Raw genomic sequence first — 14,915 nt, 5'->3', positions numbered from 1 at the left:
AATAGTTTTTGCATCCTTGAAAATCTTTCAGAAGAGGTTAGAGAAATTTAGATACATTTCAACCTGTCTTGGAGGAAAGCTTAGTCTAGATCAGGTTTATTGATCTGTTGTATTTTATTTTCCCAGATTGCAGGGGAAGCAAGTAGGTAAACACGGAAAGAGCCAGGAGGCACTGCCTTTCAGAGACAAGATGCTTCTGTTCCCTGTGGTTGCTACCTCTCTTGATGGCAGTCCAGCATATTTAACTCCCAGCTCTATACCAGCCTGGCAAATTACTATTAAAAAAATCTCATCTTGTTCCATTTTTGGCTTGTGTGCCGTGTATATGGATCCTGGCCTAGAGGGGCCACTTTCAGGCAGTGTCTTACGTTGCCAAGTACGCCCCCCCCCTTTTTTACACTTGTTCCCTCTTTGACTCAAGGCCCTTAATCCCCTTAATCCCCTTTAGATCCCCTTCCCGCTGCAAAACAGACATGGGCTTTATCAAGTTCAGTGCATTTGCATGGGCGAATCCTCTGACATCCCAGACGGCCATGAGCCCCTGCCTGTTCCTACTTCATCCCTTCAGCCTGCAGGACAGATCGCAAGTACTGTGTTATCGAAGCACCACTGGCAGTGGTGACAAAGCTTTCTTTTTATTCCTGGAAAACCACACACTCACCCACACTCTGGCAAGGAGATATGTCCCACACAAAGAAATTCAAATCTGGGCTGTGTGGGAGCAACCAGCCCACATAGCTTGCAGCAGAGTGGACACAGCCAGTCTCACCAAGGCCATGGCTTTCTCCTGTGCGTGGACCACAAGGACGGTGTGGATAAAACTGTATGTTATTTATTTATTTTAGAGCATCATAGAATTATAGAATCCTTAAGGCTGGAAAAAAACCCTAAGATCATCAAGTCCAAACATCAACCTAACACCACCATGCCCACTAAACCGTGTCCCAAAGTGCCACATCTATATGTTTTTTGAACACCTCCAGGGATGTTGACTCCACTGTCTCCTTGGACAGCCTGTTCCAATGCTTGACCACTCTTTCAGTAAAGAAATGTTTCCTAATATCCAATCTAAACCTCCCCTTGAGGGCTGGCAACTTGAGGCCATTTCCTCTTGTCCTATCGCTAGTTACTTGGGAGAAGAGACCAACACCCACCTCACTACAACCTCCTTTTAGGTAGTTGTAGAGAGCCATAAGGTCTCCCCTCAGCCTCCTCTTCTCCAGACTAAACAACCCCAGTTCCCTCAGCTGTTTCTCGTAAGACTTGTGCTCTAGACCCTTAATTTCTATGAACCTAGAGCTTGAACAATGGTAACAGTGCTGATACTGTCCCACCCAAACATAGCATCTGTTCAGTGCCATGTCCCTACGTGCAGAATGGTGGGATGGCAGCACTGGGGCTACGCACACATGTGGTCTTGCTTAAACTAAGCAAGTGAACAGAAGCACATCAGCATCTGTAATGGCATCATCATACTACTTGATTTGTGTGCAGTACCATTAATACACTATGTGATAAAATTTTGCTAGAGCTGTGCAGCGAGGATGTTGTGGCAAAAGGCATCTCTAAGTCATCTGCACTAGCTGGATGGTACTCAAGCTAAACCCTGAAAAGATTTCTCCTGTTGAGCAAGCCTGCCTGTCACTGATGGGAGAGAAGTGGGCGCACTGGTGACTCATAGCTCTCTGTTTCAAGAAGAAAGGGTATCTGGCCTAAAGACTGTCTCCTTATGCAGAAAGGGCAGTGGGCCTGCTGTAATGGCTCTGAGGAGGAAAGAGCCCTGTAGATTCCTTCCATGTGTGTCTACTGAGAAAAGACACCAAAGAACAGTGCCAAAAGGCATGATCTGAAAGAAATATGAAAAGCTAACACTGCTCCCTCCTCCTTGGGCAGAGCTGGAGGGATGGCCTGACATCCAATTATCTCTGTGCTTCCAAATAGAAATAACACAGCTGACTGATTTAAAAGATCAGCACTCAGAGGAAACTTGGCTTCTCCCTGGTGTTGTGTTTTGCTTTGTCTTGCCCACCTGAGCATAGCTTTTTCCACGTGTTTTTGTTTTTTTTTTTTTTTAAATTAAGTACGTCCAAATTGAAATCTCTTCTATTTATACCAAAAGTCTCCCAGAGCTTAAAAAATAAACCAAGAGGGACGAGCAGAGACTCTCTTGCATGGAGATGCACAAGGTTGTCTCAGGCCCAGCAGCAGCTTCATTAATTTAGGGCTTCTGTTTTTTGACACTTCTGCTGCACTGCCAGGTTACACCAGCCAGAGCAGCTGTTGTGCAAATCCAGCTGTGGCGTATGCAAGGTGCAAGCTCATAGGTGTACACAGTGTGGCATGATGTTGTGGGTGTGGATGCTCCCTGTGACTGAATGGATGGATTCACTTAGAGTATCTCATATTTTCCTTCCACCAAACAGAAGACCTAGCTCAGTTCTCATTTCCTTCCTGCTGCATTCTCTTTGTCAGGCCACGAGTTGCTGCTAGTCTGACTTGAATATCCCCTTCACTCCTCCAACAAGACCAAGTGCTGGGTCCTGCACTTGGGTCACAACAGCCCCAGGCAGCGCTACAGGCTTGGGGATGAGTGGCTGGAAAGCTGCCCAGTGGAAAAGGACCTGGGGGTGCTGGTCGACAGCCGGCTGAACGTGAGCCAGCAGTGTGCCCAGGTGGCCAAGAAGGCCAACAGCATCCTGGACTGTATCAGAAGTGTGTGGCCAGCAGGAGCAGGGAGGTGATCGTGCCCCTGTACTCAGCACTAGTGAGGCCGCACCTCGAATGCTGTGTGCAGTTTTGGGCCCCTCACTGCAAGAAGGACATTGAGGTGCTGGAACATGTCCAGAGAAGGGCAACGAAGCTGGTGAAGGGTCTGGAGAACAGGTCTGATGAGGAGCGGCTGAGGGAACTGGGGGTGTTTAGTCTAGAGAAGAGGAGGCTGAGGGAGACCTTATTGCTCTCTACGACTACCTGAGAGGACATTGTAGAGAGGTAGGTGCTGGTCTCTTCTCACAGGTAACTAATGATAGAACAAGAGGGAATGGACTCAAGCTGCACCAGGGTAGGTTTAGGCTTGACATTTGGAAACATTTTTTCACTGAAAGGGTTGTCAGGCATTGGAATAGGTGGTTGAGTCACCATCCCTTAATGTGTTTAAAGGTCGTTTAGGGGTGGTGCTTTGAGATATGGTTTAGGGGTGTACTTGGTAGAGTAGGGTTGATGGTTGGACTTGATGATCTCAAAGGTCTTTTCCAACCTGAATGATTCTGATTATTTTCAGGCTTATGCGCTGGAAGGGAATCTGGAGCTGGAGCTGGTGAGAACCGCCTGCCTGTGCAAAGTGGTGATCTGCTGCCGGGTGACTCCGCTGCAGAAAGCACAGGTAGTGGAGCTGGTGAAGAAGTACAAGAAGGCTGTGACCCTGGCAATTGGAGATGGTGCCAACGATGTCAGCATGATCAAAAGTGAGTGATGGCCAACAGCCAACATGCTCTAGCAAACTGACCTTCTACCGCGCTAGCTGTCTGAGGTGGCCTAGCAGCAGCAACACACATCTGAGCTTCTTCTGCACCACCCTCTCTGTGGCACCAAGTGGCTCTGTCCCGAGTTTTGGCAGGTTTCTACAGAGCACTGTCACTATAAGATACTTATATCTCCTGCCTTCCAGGACACACAGGAGGTCCCTTTGCTGTGCTCCCACCACCAGGATTGCAGGAATCTAAGGTTGCACTTACTGCCTATTTCTCTGTTTCTACCTTAGAATAGACAAAAGCCCACCGGGGCTGTGATATGCCCACCTGCATGTCTGCATGGCCACCACCACAAGGACAATACAAAGAACAAAAATGTTTGTTTCAGAGAGGGCCTATCTGCAATGCAGAAGGAAAATCTTCACACCTGTAAATAGCCTGTATAATATATGATTTTTTTTTTAACATATCCATGTGATAGGGCCATTTGTCAATTATATCCCTTCAGTTATAAATCACAGGCTTCTAGGTCCCTTTGTCCTTGAGCATCATTTGATGCTGCATTACCTTAGTGAATTTATGAAAAAAATGCCCCAACTAGGTATAATTAAATTAAGATTATTCAAAGGGTCTATTCCTAATCTTCCTTGTGTTAATTTGCAAGAATCGATTAACTGGAGCCTTTTAATTAAGAAAGAAAAGTCTAAGTAGGGAGCTTCAAAAGGAGATAAGTCAAGTAGTCAGCAAAGGAAGGATAAGGAAAGTTAAAGTGTACATAATAATTAGAAACTAACCCACTCCCCACATGAGAGGGTTGGGACTTTGGGATTTTATCAATTCACTGTTCTGTGGAAACCTCTGAATCTAACCAACCTCCAGCCATCAAGATTGTTCTCATTAGTAAAAGCTGTATAATTAGCTGTCACATTAAACTTACGTCCATGTTTAATAAACCCAAGTTACTATTAAAAAAGACGTGACTCTTCTATCTAATTATTTGATTGAACTAATAAAGCCAGGAAATGTAAAAAGGCTACAGTCTGCCTTGTAGCACTATGTCTGAGAAATCTATAAGGGGTTTGAAGATTTTACTTATCTGGAGCGATGTTTTAAGGCTGCTGGAAGGACATGCGTGCATGTAAATATAAGTTATATGTCGATATAGACTAAAGTTTTTTTTCATAACAGCAGCTGTTATGAACAATAGCACTTATGCTGTTGGAAAATGTTCAGAAAGAAAACATGAATTGTCACTGAGGGTGTAATTTCATTCAAACAATAAAAATCCAGTTACTGGAAATGTATCAACACAGTCAAAATCATAATGCTGCTAAAAGAATTAGTGCCAAAAATACTTATTTTTTTAAAAAATAACTTTACATACAACATTTTATGATGTCTAGGAGGGAATTAACACAATGTCCTAGTGCAGGGAGCTCATTTAAAAAATGTGATGATAAAAACCCTCAGTGTAGTGACGTGATCAATAACCTTCTTGTTGCAGCTGCCCACATCGGGGTTGGTATCAGTGGCCAGGAGGGGATGCAGGCGGTCTTGTCCAGTGACTTCTCCTTTGCACAGTTCCGTTACCTCCAGCGCCTGCTCTTGGTCCATGGCCGGTGGTCCTACATCCGCATGTGCAAGTTCCTCAAATACTTCTTCTACAAGAATTTTGCCTTCACATTAGTGCATTTCTGGTATGGCTTCTTCTCTGGCTTCTCAGCTCAGGTAGGTCCATCTTCTGCTTTCTCATGTGTCTAGCATTTTCAAGTAAAATATCTGGAAACATTTTAAAAAGAAATAGACTAAACTATTCCCTCCACCTCACTGAACGGCACACAGGTCTATCTTCTTCAGCTGTGTGAATATAAACAGATATTGCTGCTTTCATTGTGCTGCTGGTAGAGGACAGATGCCTGAAGACATTTAGGTTCATTATGGAGCATGTAGGTCCCTCGTGGGATTTTTGGAAGTGTTCAAAGTGACTACAGCCATCAAACAATGTTACAGATTACACAGAGGTTTTCAGATTACCAGTTTCGTGCAGATCTGTGTAAGACCTATGCTTGCCCTGTCAGCACATTTGAAGCAAATAGTTTAACCCCTAGCTACACTTCAGTAGCTTGTAAGAGGAACAAATCTATAGCAAAAAATCTGCTGTCAGTTTAAAACAAACCAATCTCCAACCCAATCCAGCCCCTGGGAAGTGCAGATAGCAGCAGCGTGCAAGTGTCAGCCTTGCAGCCCTAGGGCTGAGGGTGTTGGGGTGCAGGCAGGGTGGCTGCTGCCCACCCTACCTACTGGCTTCCTGCTGCAGAGTGTTGCTCCCACCTGGCGTCTCGAACAAAAATATTCCAGCATTTAATTGTGTACACTTTCAAAGAGATGGAAAAAGGCAACCTTTTGCTTCATGCTCTGTTTTGGTTTTGTTGGTTTTTTTTTTTAGACTGTCTACGATGAGTGGTTCATTACGCTTTACAATTTGGTGTATACCTCCCTCCCGGTGCTAGGAATGAGCCTCTTTGATCAGGTACTGTTTCTATCACCCCTTTGATTTTTTTATAGGGGTTTTATCTTCAAGTGCTTTGAGCTGCTTCCATGAAAAAAAAAGTAGATGACTTTTTGGCCAGCTATTGTGGTAGCCCCTGAAACAGTTTCCTGCCAGTGAGACCTGAGAGCACAAAGAAAAGGATGCAGAAGGAAGCAGAAGGTATATTATCCTGATCTGGCCTGTGGGTTTCATTGTGTGATGAGACTTTTGGGTTAGGCTGTTGACTACAGTAAAAGCTGCCACTGCAACACTCTCTGAAGCAGGCGCATCTCTACTGACTGTGTTCCTGAAGCCTGACAAGTGACCTTTTAATGACCACACACAACAATTAAGGAACTAGAACGCTGAAGCCAGGTTTTCCAGGTTCAGCCTTTCTAGTGAAAGTCTTTTTGCAGTAATTCACGTATACTTTTGTACCTAATTGTTATTATTTGGCAAGACATTGAAGCAATAAAGCTGTTCCTATATGCCTTTTACAAGTTAAATAAATAGGAGTTTGCTACTCTGCAGTGGTTCACAGTGTTCAGCTCTGGACACTTAAGGGATCCAAGTCAGACAGCCTTGCTGGTGTGTGGACCCAGGGGAGGTATTTTCTACCCCTTAGCTTCAGGGCAACTCTCTGGAGATCAGACCACACAGTCTGCTTAAGATGAAGTGTATCTTCTTTTTTTGTTTGTTTTTTGGTAGCTCCTGTCAGTTTTCTCAGCACAAGAAAGGTGAAATTCAACATGGAAAATATGTCTAGGTGACCTTGGGATGTGGCATGCTAGTCAGCACAACTGAGTGATTTGTGTGCTAAGCCTTTTCTCATGGAAATGCGTGTCACAGGGACATGACAACCCTAAGTGGTCTTGTGTGCTTGGTTGGTTGGTGCCAGCAAATCTGACTGTCTCCTCTCTACTTTCAGGATGTGGATGATCGTTGGAGCATTCTGTTTCCTCAGCTGTATGTGCCTGGACAGCAAAACCTCTATTTTAACAAAATGGTGTTTGTCACATGCATGTTGCAAGGGATTTACAGTTCCCTCATTCTCTTCTTCATCCCCTATGGGGCCATGTACAATACAATGAGAAGTGATGGGAAGGCCATTGCTGACTACCAGTCCTTTGCACTGATGGCCCAGACCTGCTTATTAATCGTGGTGTCTGTACAGGTAAGGCATCCCAGGCGATATTTTTAGGAATGAGTTTTTGTTTTATGAAGGCAGCATCTGGAGGGCCACTTGGAATCTTGATAGCATTGAATTTTCTGCTGCATCTTGCGTTCTTGTAAAAAAAAAAAAGTCTCTTGACACCAGATTACTGTCCTCAGTTCAACAGAACAACAGATCTGTATGTCATGAGACATCAGGGTGACAGGAAAACAGTCTTTGCCTTGAGAAGTTTGCAGTCACAGCAGACAAAACAGTTAAAGCTAGGAATAGAGAAAGGCTCATTACAGTTTTACGGAGGGTTTGAAGCACAGGACTGTCTGATACCGGGCAGTTATATATAGGGTCTCCATTACAGGGCTGTCCCTGGAGCCTGGCCCCATACATGATGCAGCTGCTAGGCCTGCACTTGCTAGAAGAAATAGCTAAGACTTGTGCGGTACAAAATTCATGTGATACTAGCAAGATGACGGAAATGTCTTAAAATAAAACCAATCAATCACACCTCCCTAGATAATGGTTTCTGCTGTCCTAGGTCTTGTAGGCTCCTTCTCCTAACTTTCAATGCTAGATCACAGCTTGAGGGTGGGGACATAAGCACGGCTCATTTGAACTTAGTCAACTGCCTCTGGTACTGGCCACTGATGAATGCTTTGAGAAGAGGGCGACAACACTGCAAACATAGTAACGCTTGCCTTGAATGGTCTCCCAGAGTCCTATGATCTGTGGCTTGGTATTTCTTGAGACTCGAATGAATAACATTCTCAGGGCCAGGTGTACAAAGCAGAGGACAAGCTGTGTTCAGCATAGATCTGCTAAATAATGAAGGCACTGACAATAGCTGTATTGCTCCGTTCTTTCAGATTGGCTTGGACACCTCTTACTGGACAGTTGTGAACCAGTTCTTCATCTGGGGCAGCCTTTCTGTTTACTTTGCTATCACCTTCACCATGTATAGTGATGGCATGTACCTGATCTTCACAGCCTCCTTTCCCTTCATTGGTAAGCCCTGAGATAAACCTGGATTGCACCCAAAATTGGTGTACTGCAGTGCTTAAATCTGTTGAGTATTTCTAGTACTAGTTATTGACTCTCTAGAGGTAGTAACAGAATATATTGATTGCCTTTTCTACAAGAAATGCCAAGGTATTTCTGAGCGCTGCTGGGAATGCTTGCTTTGAATCCCATCCATCCAGGTGAACCTGTGTCACGTTCACTTCCTTGTATAAGAATGCACATTCACATGCAGCCATAGGAATGGTCCTTTAAATAAAACAGCTGAACCTGTTGGAATGCTTTCTGCTCCTCTTTTATATTTTGTTTCCAGGTGTCCAATTCTTACAGATACCTAGGAGCATTTTGTTTGTAGAAGTATGCATGTTCTTTCGTAAATAAGTTATCATATTGGTATAGAAAAGCATGGAAGTACAACATCCAGTTAGACATGAGGAAAATGCCATATGACTGTGTTGAGCCTTCAGACAGGTTAAACGGCAAATTCCCAACAAAAAACATCCCAGTGATGACCAGGTCTTTGGAATTACTCTACATAACGAATTTCTGAACACACACAAAAAGTGAAGGTTAACATAAAAATGAGTCCGTCTCCTGAGACTTCGACCAGGAGCAAGATGAAAGCTTATCAAAGTAATTCAGATGTTTTTAATAGCTCTGTTCATCCATAACCAATATTGACACAGCATTGTTATGAAACTCCATTTCCGAAATCCCAACACTTTTTGTTTCAAGTCTCAGATTGGTGTGTTCATCAATGCCTTTATTTCTGATGAATTATTAAACCAAGACTTGTTCTGCCCATCTTCACTGCAATACCAAGGTACTTGGCCATTTTAGAAATATCTGAGATGCAGGTCGGTTGTTGCAACATATGTTCCAAGCAGATGGTCACATCCACTGTAAGGTGGCTTTTAGTGTCAAAAATACTGAATGAGAGAAGATAGAGTGTCTATTCAGTTTCCAAAGACAGGTGGTAACTCATGTGCCAGAGATATCTCTGTCTGCTGCTCTGTTGGTACTAGGTAGGTCAAATTAATCATGGTGCTGAGGTGGCTTAATAAGGTCTCAGTCTCATTTTTAAGGAAAGTGTTCTAATCTGAACTCAGACAACTGGTTTACTTTAATTTTGGTGGAGTTGTATTACAGCAGAATTTGACCAACTGAACAGAAAACATTCAGCAACCTTACTGCCGACAACAGCATCAAGCCCTGTAATGAGGGTTTTGCAGACTGTTTATTCTACCTTACACTCCTGCAGTTTTGTATAAGCCAGAAGTGAGCATTTTGATTTCAAAGGTGGCAGTGCCACACCAGCACCACACAGAGGCTACGCTCTCTGTGCAGATGCCCAGAGCAACCCATGCTCCTCTTGTAAAGGGCTGTGACCCTATCATCTGCTGAGCAGTCAGAGCTAGAACTCCATATGCTTCAGGAAATGGTGCTGAAAAGTAAGAAAACAGTATTCCTTTTTTTTTGCACTCAAGTCCTGACAAAAGGTGAGAGGGCTTGACTGCTGCTGAAGAAGGTCTCCTGAACATTCATATCAATGTTTTGAGGTGATTTCACTGTCTATAAAGAGATGAGGCATTCACTTTGATATCCTTGTCTCCCCGAGTTGTTGCTGCATTTGTGTTTGGACATTGCGTTTTTCTTTGCTCGTCTTGGGGATGATGCTATTGCTGTCCTCTCCACAGCAAGTTGATTTCACTGTTGGAGATGGTGTCTGCTTTATGTTTTCATCTGTTAGCCAAGTGTTTTGGAATCACAGAGTGAAAAGTTCAGGTGAATGATGGTAAGAGGTGCTGCTGTTTTTAATCACGCTTTTGTTTTTCAGGTACGGCTCGAAACACCCTCAGCCAACCAAATGTGTGGCTAGCAATTTTCCTCAGCATCACCCTCTGTGTGCTGCCTGTAGTTGCCTTTCGATTCCTGAAGACTCAGTTAAGGCCAACTCCCAGTGATAAAGTAAGGAGATACCTTATTAAACTAGAAATCCCGCTTACTACCACCTAAGCTTACTATGGAGCCACATTGCATGGGCTTGACATTGCTCAAAGTGTATGTCCCTGTAGGTACAAGTGCTGCCATATGCCTGTCCCCTAGTCCCTTGAGAAGGAGGACTGAATTCACGTTTTGGCACAGTTCAAAACATCTGCAGCTGGGACCAGGGCTGAGATTATTTAGATGTGGATTAGATTGCACTGGAGCAAGGAAGATGCACTATTTTTAGCTGCGGGGTTTAAGTGCTGCGGCTCAGTGGCAAAGGAGTGGCGTGTTCCTCCTGCCCTGCTGCCACACAGTTTTTAGCCTGGCAGACCACAGCCCTTCACTGTCCACCCAGGCATACATGTTTGTTGGGGATTTTTTTACTTCAGAATTTACTTCATTTGTAGCCAAGGGTTATACGTCCCTTCGGAAACCAGCTGCCCTCCCATCCCCAGGAATATGAAGATAAGGCAAGGAGAGGCCGGGAGAGATGGAGTGGGCAGGGAGCACACAGCTCACTGCAGCCCATGGACCCCTCAGGAGCACCGGCATAAACACAGCTCCTCGGGCTGGCTTCCCAACAGGAGCATCTGCTAAATGCTGCTGCCACCTGGTGCTGCCTGCCTCCTCCTGCACCGAGCTGCGAGGAGGGAGCGCCTCCGAGCACAGCCCCAAGGGCTGCTCCTCACTGCCCCTCGGGGGCTGCCTCGGCCGTTCCCCGGGATGTCTGCGAAGCGCCCCAGGTGATGCAGGACTGTTGCAGAACGAGTGAAGGGGAATTCTCAGCCCTTGCAGAGGGGGTAGGTGGGTGCTAAGGAAGTCTGCTAGGAAGTAAGGTCCTCAGGACACAGTTACAGGCAGTTCAGGTGTGTAAAAATAGACCAAATTTACCCTTCCGTTGAGTAGAAGTCCAACACAGCTGTGGCCCAGAATCCCAGCCTCAGTGCTTGGGTTGAGCACCTCTCTCTTGTGCAAAATCACTTTACTTTTCTACCTCGTCTGGGAAGTGAATTGTCATAGAAGAGGCGTGTTTGGGTCTCCTGTGGTGCAGACATCCCCAGCTGGCAGTGTGAGAGGAGCTTAAACACAGACCTGATGCTTAGAGAGGTCAAGTACCCACAGCTGCCACTGTCCCAAGCAGGAATGACAGGGATCCAGTGGCTGGGGATTCTGCCGAGCCGCTGCCACTCGGTACGGGCCTCCTGCCTTTGACAGGACTTTGGCAGAACTTCGATCATGGGTTGGTTTTCATCATGGTTGCTGGAGACAGACAGGGTACACCTGTCCCAAAGCAGGGAGTTAGCAGGGCTCATTGAAAGAACTTTAAACTAGATTTGAAGGGAGCATTTGATAAAACCAGGCCCACTAGAGTTAAGCCTGGGGGCAGCACACCAACATCTGAGGGACAGTGTGCTAGCTAGCAAGGTCCTTTGGTCTGCCATCTCAGTGGAGTTAGGAGATGGAGATCTATGTGGCAGCAAGGACGCAAGGGTTATTGGTGTGATAGAAACCACAGAAGTGCCTGCGAACGGTCTTGTAGGAATTAGGGCTTCTTCCCCCCAAAAGGTGGCAGGATCAACAGCCCAACTGAAGTGCATCTACACCAATGAACACAGCATAGGCAACAAACAGAAGAAGCTGGAAGCCATTGTGCAGTGGGAAAACTATGATATAGTTGCCATCAAGGAAACATGATGGGATGTCGCACAACTGGAGTGCTGAAATGGTTGTCTCTAAACTCTTCAGAAGGGACAGGCAAGGAAGGACAGGCAGTGGGGTAGCCCTCTATGTTAGGGAGTGTTTTGGCTGTCTAGAGCTTAATGAGGTTGAGTGTTTATGGGTAAGAATCAGGAGGAAGGACAACAAGGCAGATATAATGGTGGGAGTCCGTTATAGACCACCCAATCAGGATGAAGAGGCAGATGAAATGTTCTATAAGCAGCTGGGAGAATCATAATCACTAGCCCTTATTCTTGTGGGGGATTTGAACTTACCACATGTCTACTGGAAATACAACACAGTGGAGACAAAATAGTCCAGGCGGTTCCTGCAGTGTGTGGTAGAGAACTTCCTGATACAGCTGGTGGTGGAGCCAGCTAGGGAAGGCATCCCGCTGGACCAGTTGTTTGTGAACAGAGAAGGACTTGTGGGTGATGTGGAGGCTGTCTAGGGCATAGCATCATGAGATGATAGTTTTTGATTCTCAGAGAAGTAAGGAGGGGGTTCAGCAGAACTGCTGCCTTGGACTCATCCCTGGTACCGGAGAATGGCACGGCACTTTTTACCCAAAACAGAGCCATCTGGCCTCAGCAAGGCTCCCTCTTTCAGCTGTTATTTCCCCTCTCAACGTTTCTAGAAGGGAGAAGCACATACCAGCACTCTTATCCTTTTGCTGTTTCCTGCCAGATGAACCAGTTGCTCAGCTCTCGTCCTTGCTCTGCCCAGGGCATAATGACCTTACAAGCCTGGCTTTCCATTCCCAGGATCGGCAACTGCGTCTCAGGCAGGCTGTTGCAGACAGATGTCAAGATGTTAGCCTAACTTTCAGGGTACCTTATTGTCCGTACCCCTGATGACAAGGTTGAGACAACGCTGTTTTTCGGACCAACTCTTACAGATGGACCGAGGCCAATGCTATGAGGATTAACAAGGCCAAGTGCCGGGTCCTGCACTTGGGTCACAACAGCCCCAGGCAGCGCTACAGATTTGGGGACAAGTGGCTGGAAAGCTGCCTGGCAGAAAAGGACCTGGGGGTGCTGGTTGACAGCCGGCTGGACATGAGCCAGCAGTGTGCCTAGGTGGCCAAGAAGGCCAACAGCATCCTGGCCTGTATCAGAAGTGGTGTGGCCAGCAGGAGTAGGGAGGTGATTATCTCTGTGTACTTGGCACTGGTGAGGCCGCACCTCGAATGCTGTGTGCAGTTTTGGCCCCCAGATGTTCAGTGTGTCCAAAGAAGAGCAATGAAGCTGGTGAAGGGTCTGGAGAGCAGGTCTTATAAGGAGCAGCTGAGGGAACTGGGGTTGTTTAGTCTGAAGAAGAGGAGGCTGAGGGAGACCTTATCAGTCTTTATGACTACCTGCAAGGAGGCTGTAGCAAGTTCGATGTCAGTCTCTTCTCCCAAGCAACAAGTGATAGGATAAGAGCAAATGGCCTCAAGTTGCACCAGGAGAAGTTTACATTGGATGTTAGGAAAAATTCCTTCACAGAAAGGGTTGTCAAGCATTGAAACAGGCTGCCCAGGGAAGTGGTTGAGTCACCATCCCTGGAAGTATTTAAAAAGTGTGTAGATGTGGTGCTTAGGGACATGGTTTAGTAGCGGACTTGGCAGTGCTAGGATAATGGTCGGACTTGATGATCTTAAAGGTCTTTTCCAACCTAAACAACTCTATGATTCTATGACCACCCCTTTCTGAAAAGATGTGTGTCTGCAGATGATCTTGGTGGCCACGTGGGAACAGAGAGCCCACTACCTGCAAATGAAGTGCATTATTTCTTTCCTTTCTGCCAGTTGATCACCTATTCAACCTATTGATCACCATTCTCATTATAAAAAGTTTTTACATATTGGAGATCCCTTTCAGCAGTCTATTTTCTAGCTTAATTAAGCCAATTTTTAAATGTTTCCTTCTTTGTTTTATGGATTTTTGATTATTGTTCAGATGGCTTTCACATTTTGGTTTATTTGACTGAAGTGCCTAAAAGAGCTGCAGTAATACACCAACTGAGGCACCACTGAGCTGTGAGGAACAATACACTGAAATCATCCCCTCCCATGTCTTACAGATGACACTCCCCTTAACGCCTTTTAGAAAAAGATTGCCTTCTCCTTTTACCAGGCTGCCATCCTGTGCTGCCAGTTCAGGTCCTGCTCCGCAACCCCGCCTGCCATCCCCTGTTTTGTCAATCATTTTTGGCTCTAGACCCCTGCTTCTGTTTCTCATCCTTTGCTCCTCTTTCACTATGCTTGAGAATCTTGATGCGCTTCCCAATTTTCCCTTCTTATTTTCTGATTTCAGGTCCTGCTCAAGATCAAAGAAGCCAAAAAGCGGCCACCTCCACCCTCACCCAAGAGACACCTGCGTCGGACCAGCACCCGCCGCTCCGGCTATGCCTTCTCCCATCAGCATGGCTTTGGAGCACTCATTATGTCTGGGAGAAACATGCGGCCAAAATCACCTTTTGCCACAACGGGAACATTTTCACCAAATAGTGACAAACATAAACACAAAGGACTGTAAACAAAACAAAACACCAAAAAAACCAACAAAGCAAACCAAAGTAAAGAGCTGTCAGGAGAGGAGGCTGTTCTCCCTGCAAAGCACCCAGCCAGTGGCTGGCCAGAGCTCTGCCCTCCTGGCTACCAAATCAAGGACATGGGCCTTTCCTTTCACCCACATGCACCCTCTGACTGCAGCTTCTCTTCCAAAGTCATGCGCTGCTGCCAGGGAAGGCAGGCAGGGTGATTAGAGCTGTTGTAGGGTATCCCAGAGGACCTTCCTGGGACAAGAGAGAACACGTTGCAGGAGGCATCTCTGCTCCCTGAGATCGTTCATAACGCTATTTTTTTTTTTTTCTCCCTTTAACTCCGTACCTCAGAGCAAAGAGAAATCCAGGCTGAGGAAAAGGCTGAATTGGTGATGTCTTTCTCATTCATGTGCCTTTGTTTCCGCCATGAATCCACTTCGGGCGTGGGGTGACAGTATTGACCCCAGATGTGCCTTAGGTCGAGCCACACAACCCT

The 14,915-nt window shown here is 45.9% G+C and overlaps 1 protein-coding gene across 1 annotated transcript in view; it reads left to right on the top strand.

The window, feature by feature from the left end:
* LOC104352333 (phospholipid-transporting ATPase ID) overlaps positions 1–14,412 on the top strand; it is a 58,062-nt gene extending 43,650 nt beyond the window's left edge. Inside the window, 7 exon segments of the mRNA XM_086480178.1 lie at positions 3,281–3,464; positions 4,975–5,198; positions 5,917–6,000; positions 6,929–7,174; positions 8,035–8,173; positions 10,023–10,153; positions 14,191–14,412. Of these exon segments, the coding sequence (XP_086336304.1) occupies positions 3,281–3,464; positions 4,975–5,198; positions 5,917–6,000; positions 6,929–7,174; positions 8,035–8,173; positions 10,023–10,153; positions 14,191–14,412 (1,230 nt within the window).
* The last annotated feature ends 503 nt before the right edge of the window (positions 14,413–14,915 follow it).

The sequence above is a fragment of the Leptosomus discolor genome, chromosome Z (genome assembly GCF_034619465.1).
Source record: "Leptosomus discolor isolate bLepDis1 chromosome Z, bLepDis1.hap2, whole genome shotgun sequence".
Classification (NCBI taxonomy): domain Eukaryota; kingdom Metazoa; phylum Chordata; class Aves; order Leptosomiformes; family Leptosomidae; genus Leptosomus; species Leptosomus discolor.
Note: the sequence above shows the minus strand (reverse complement) of the source record. Positions and strands in the feature narration are given on the sequence as shown.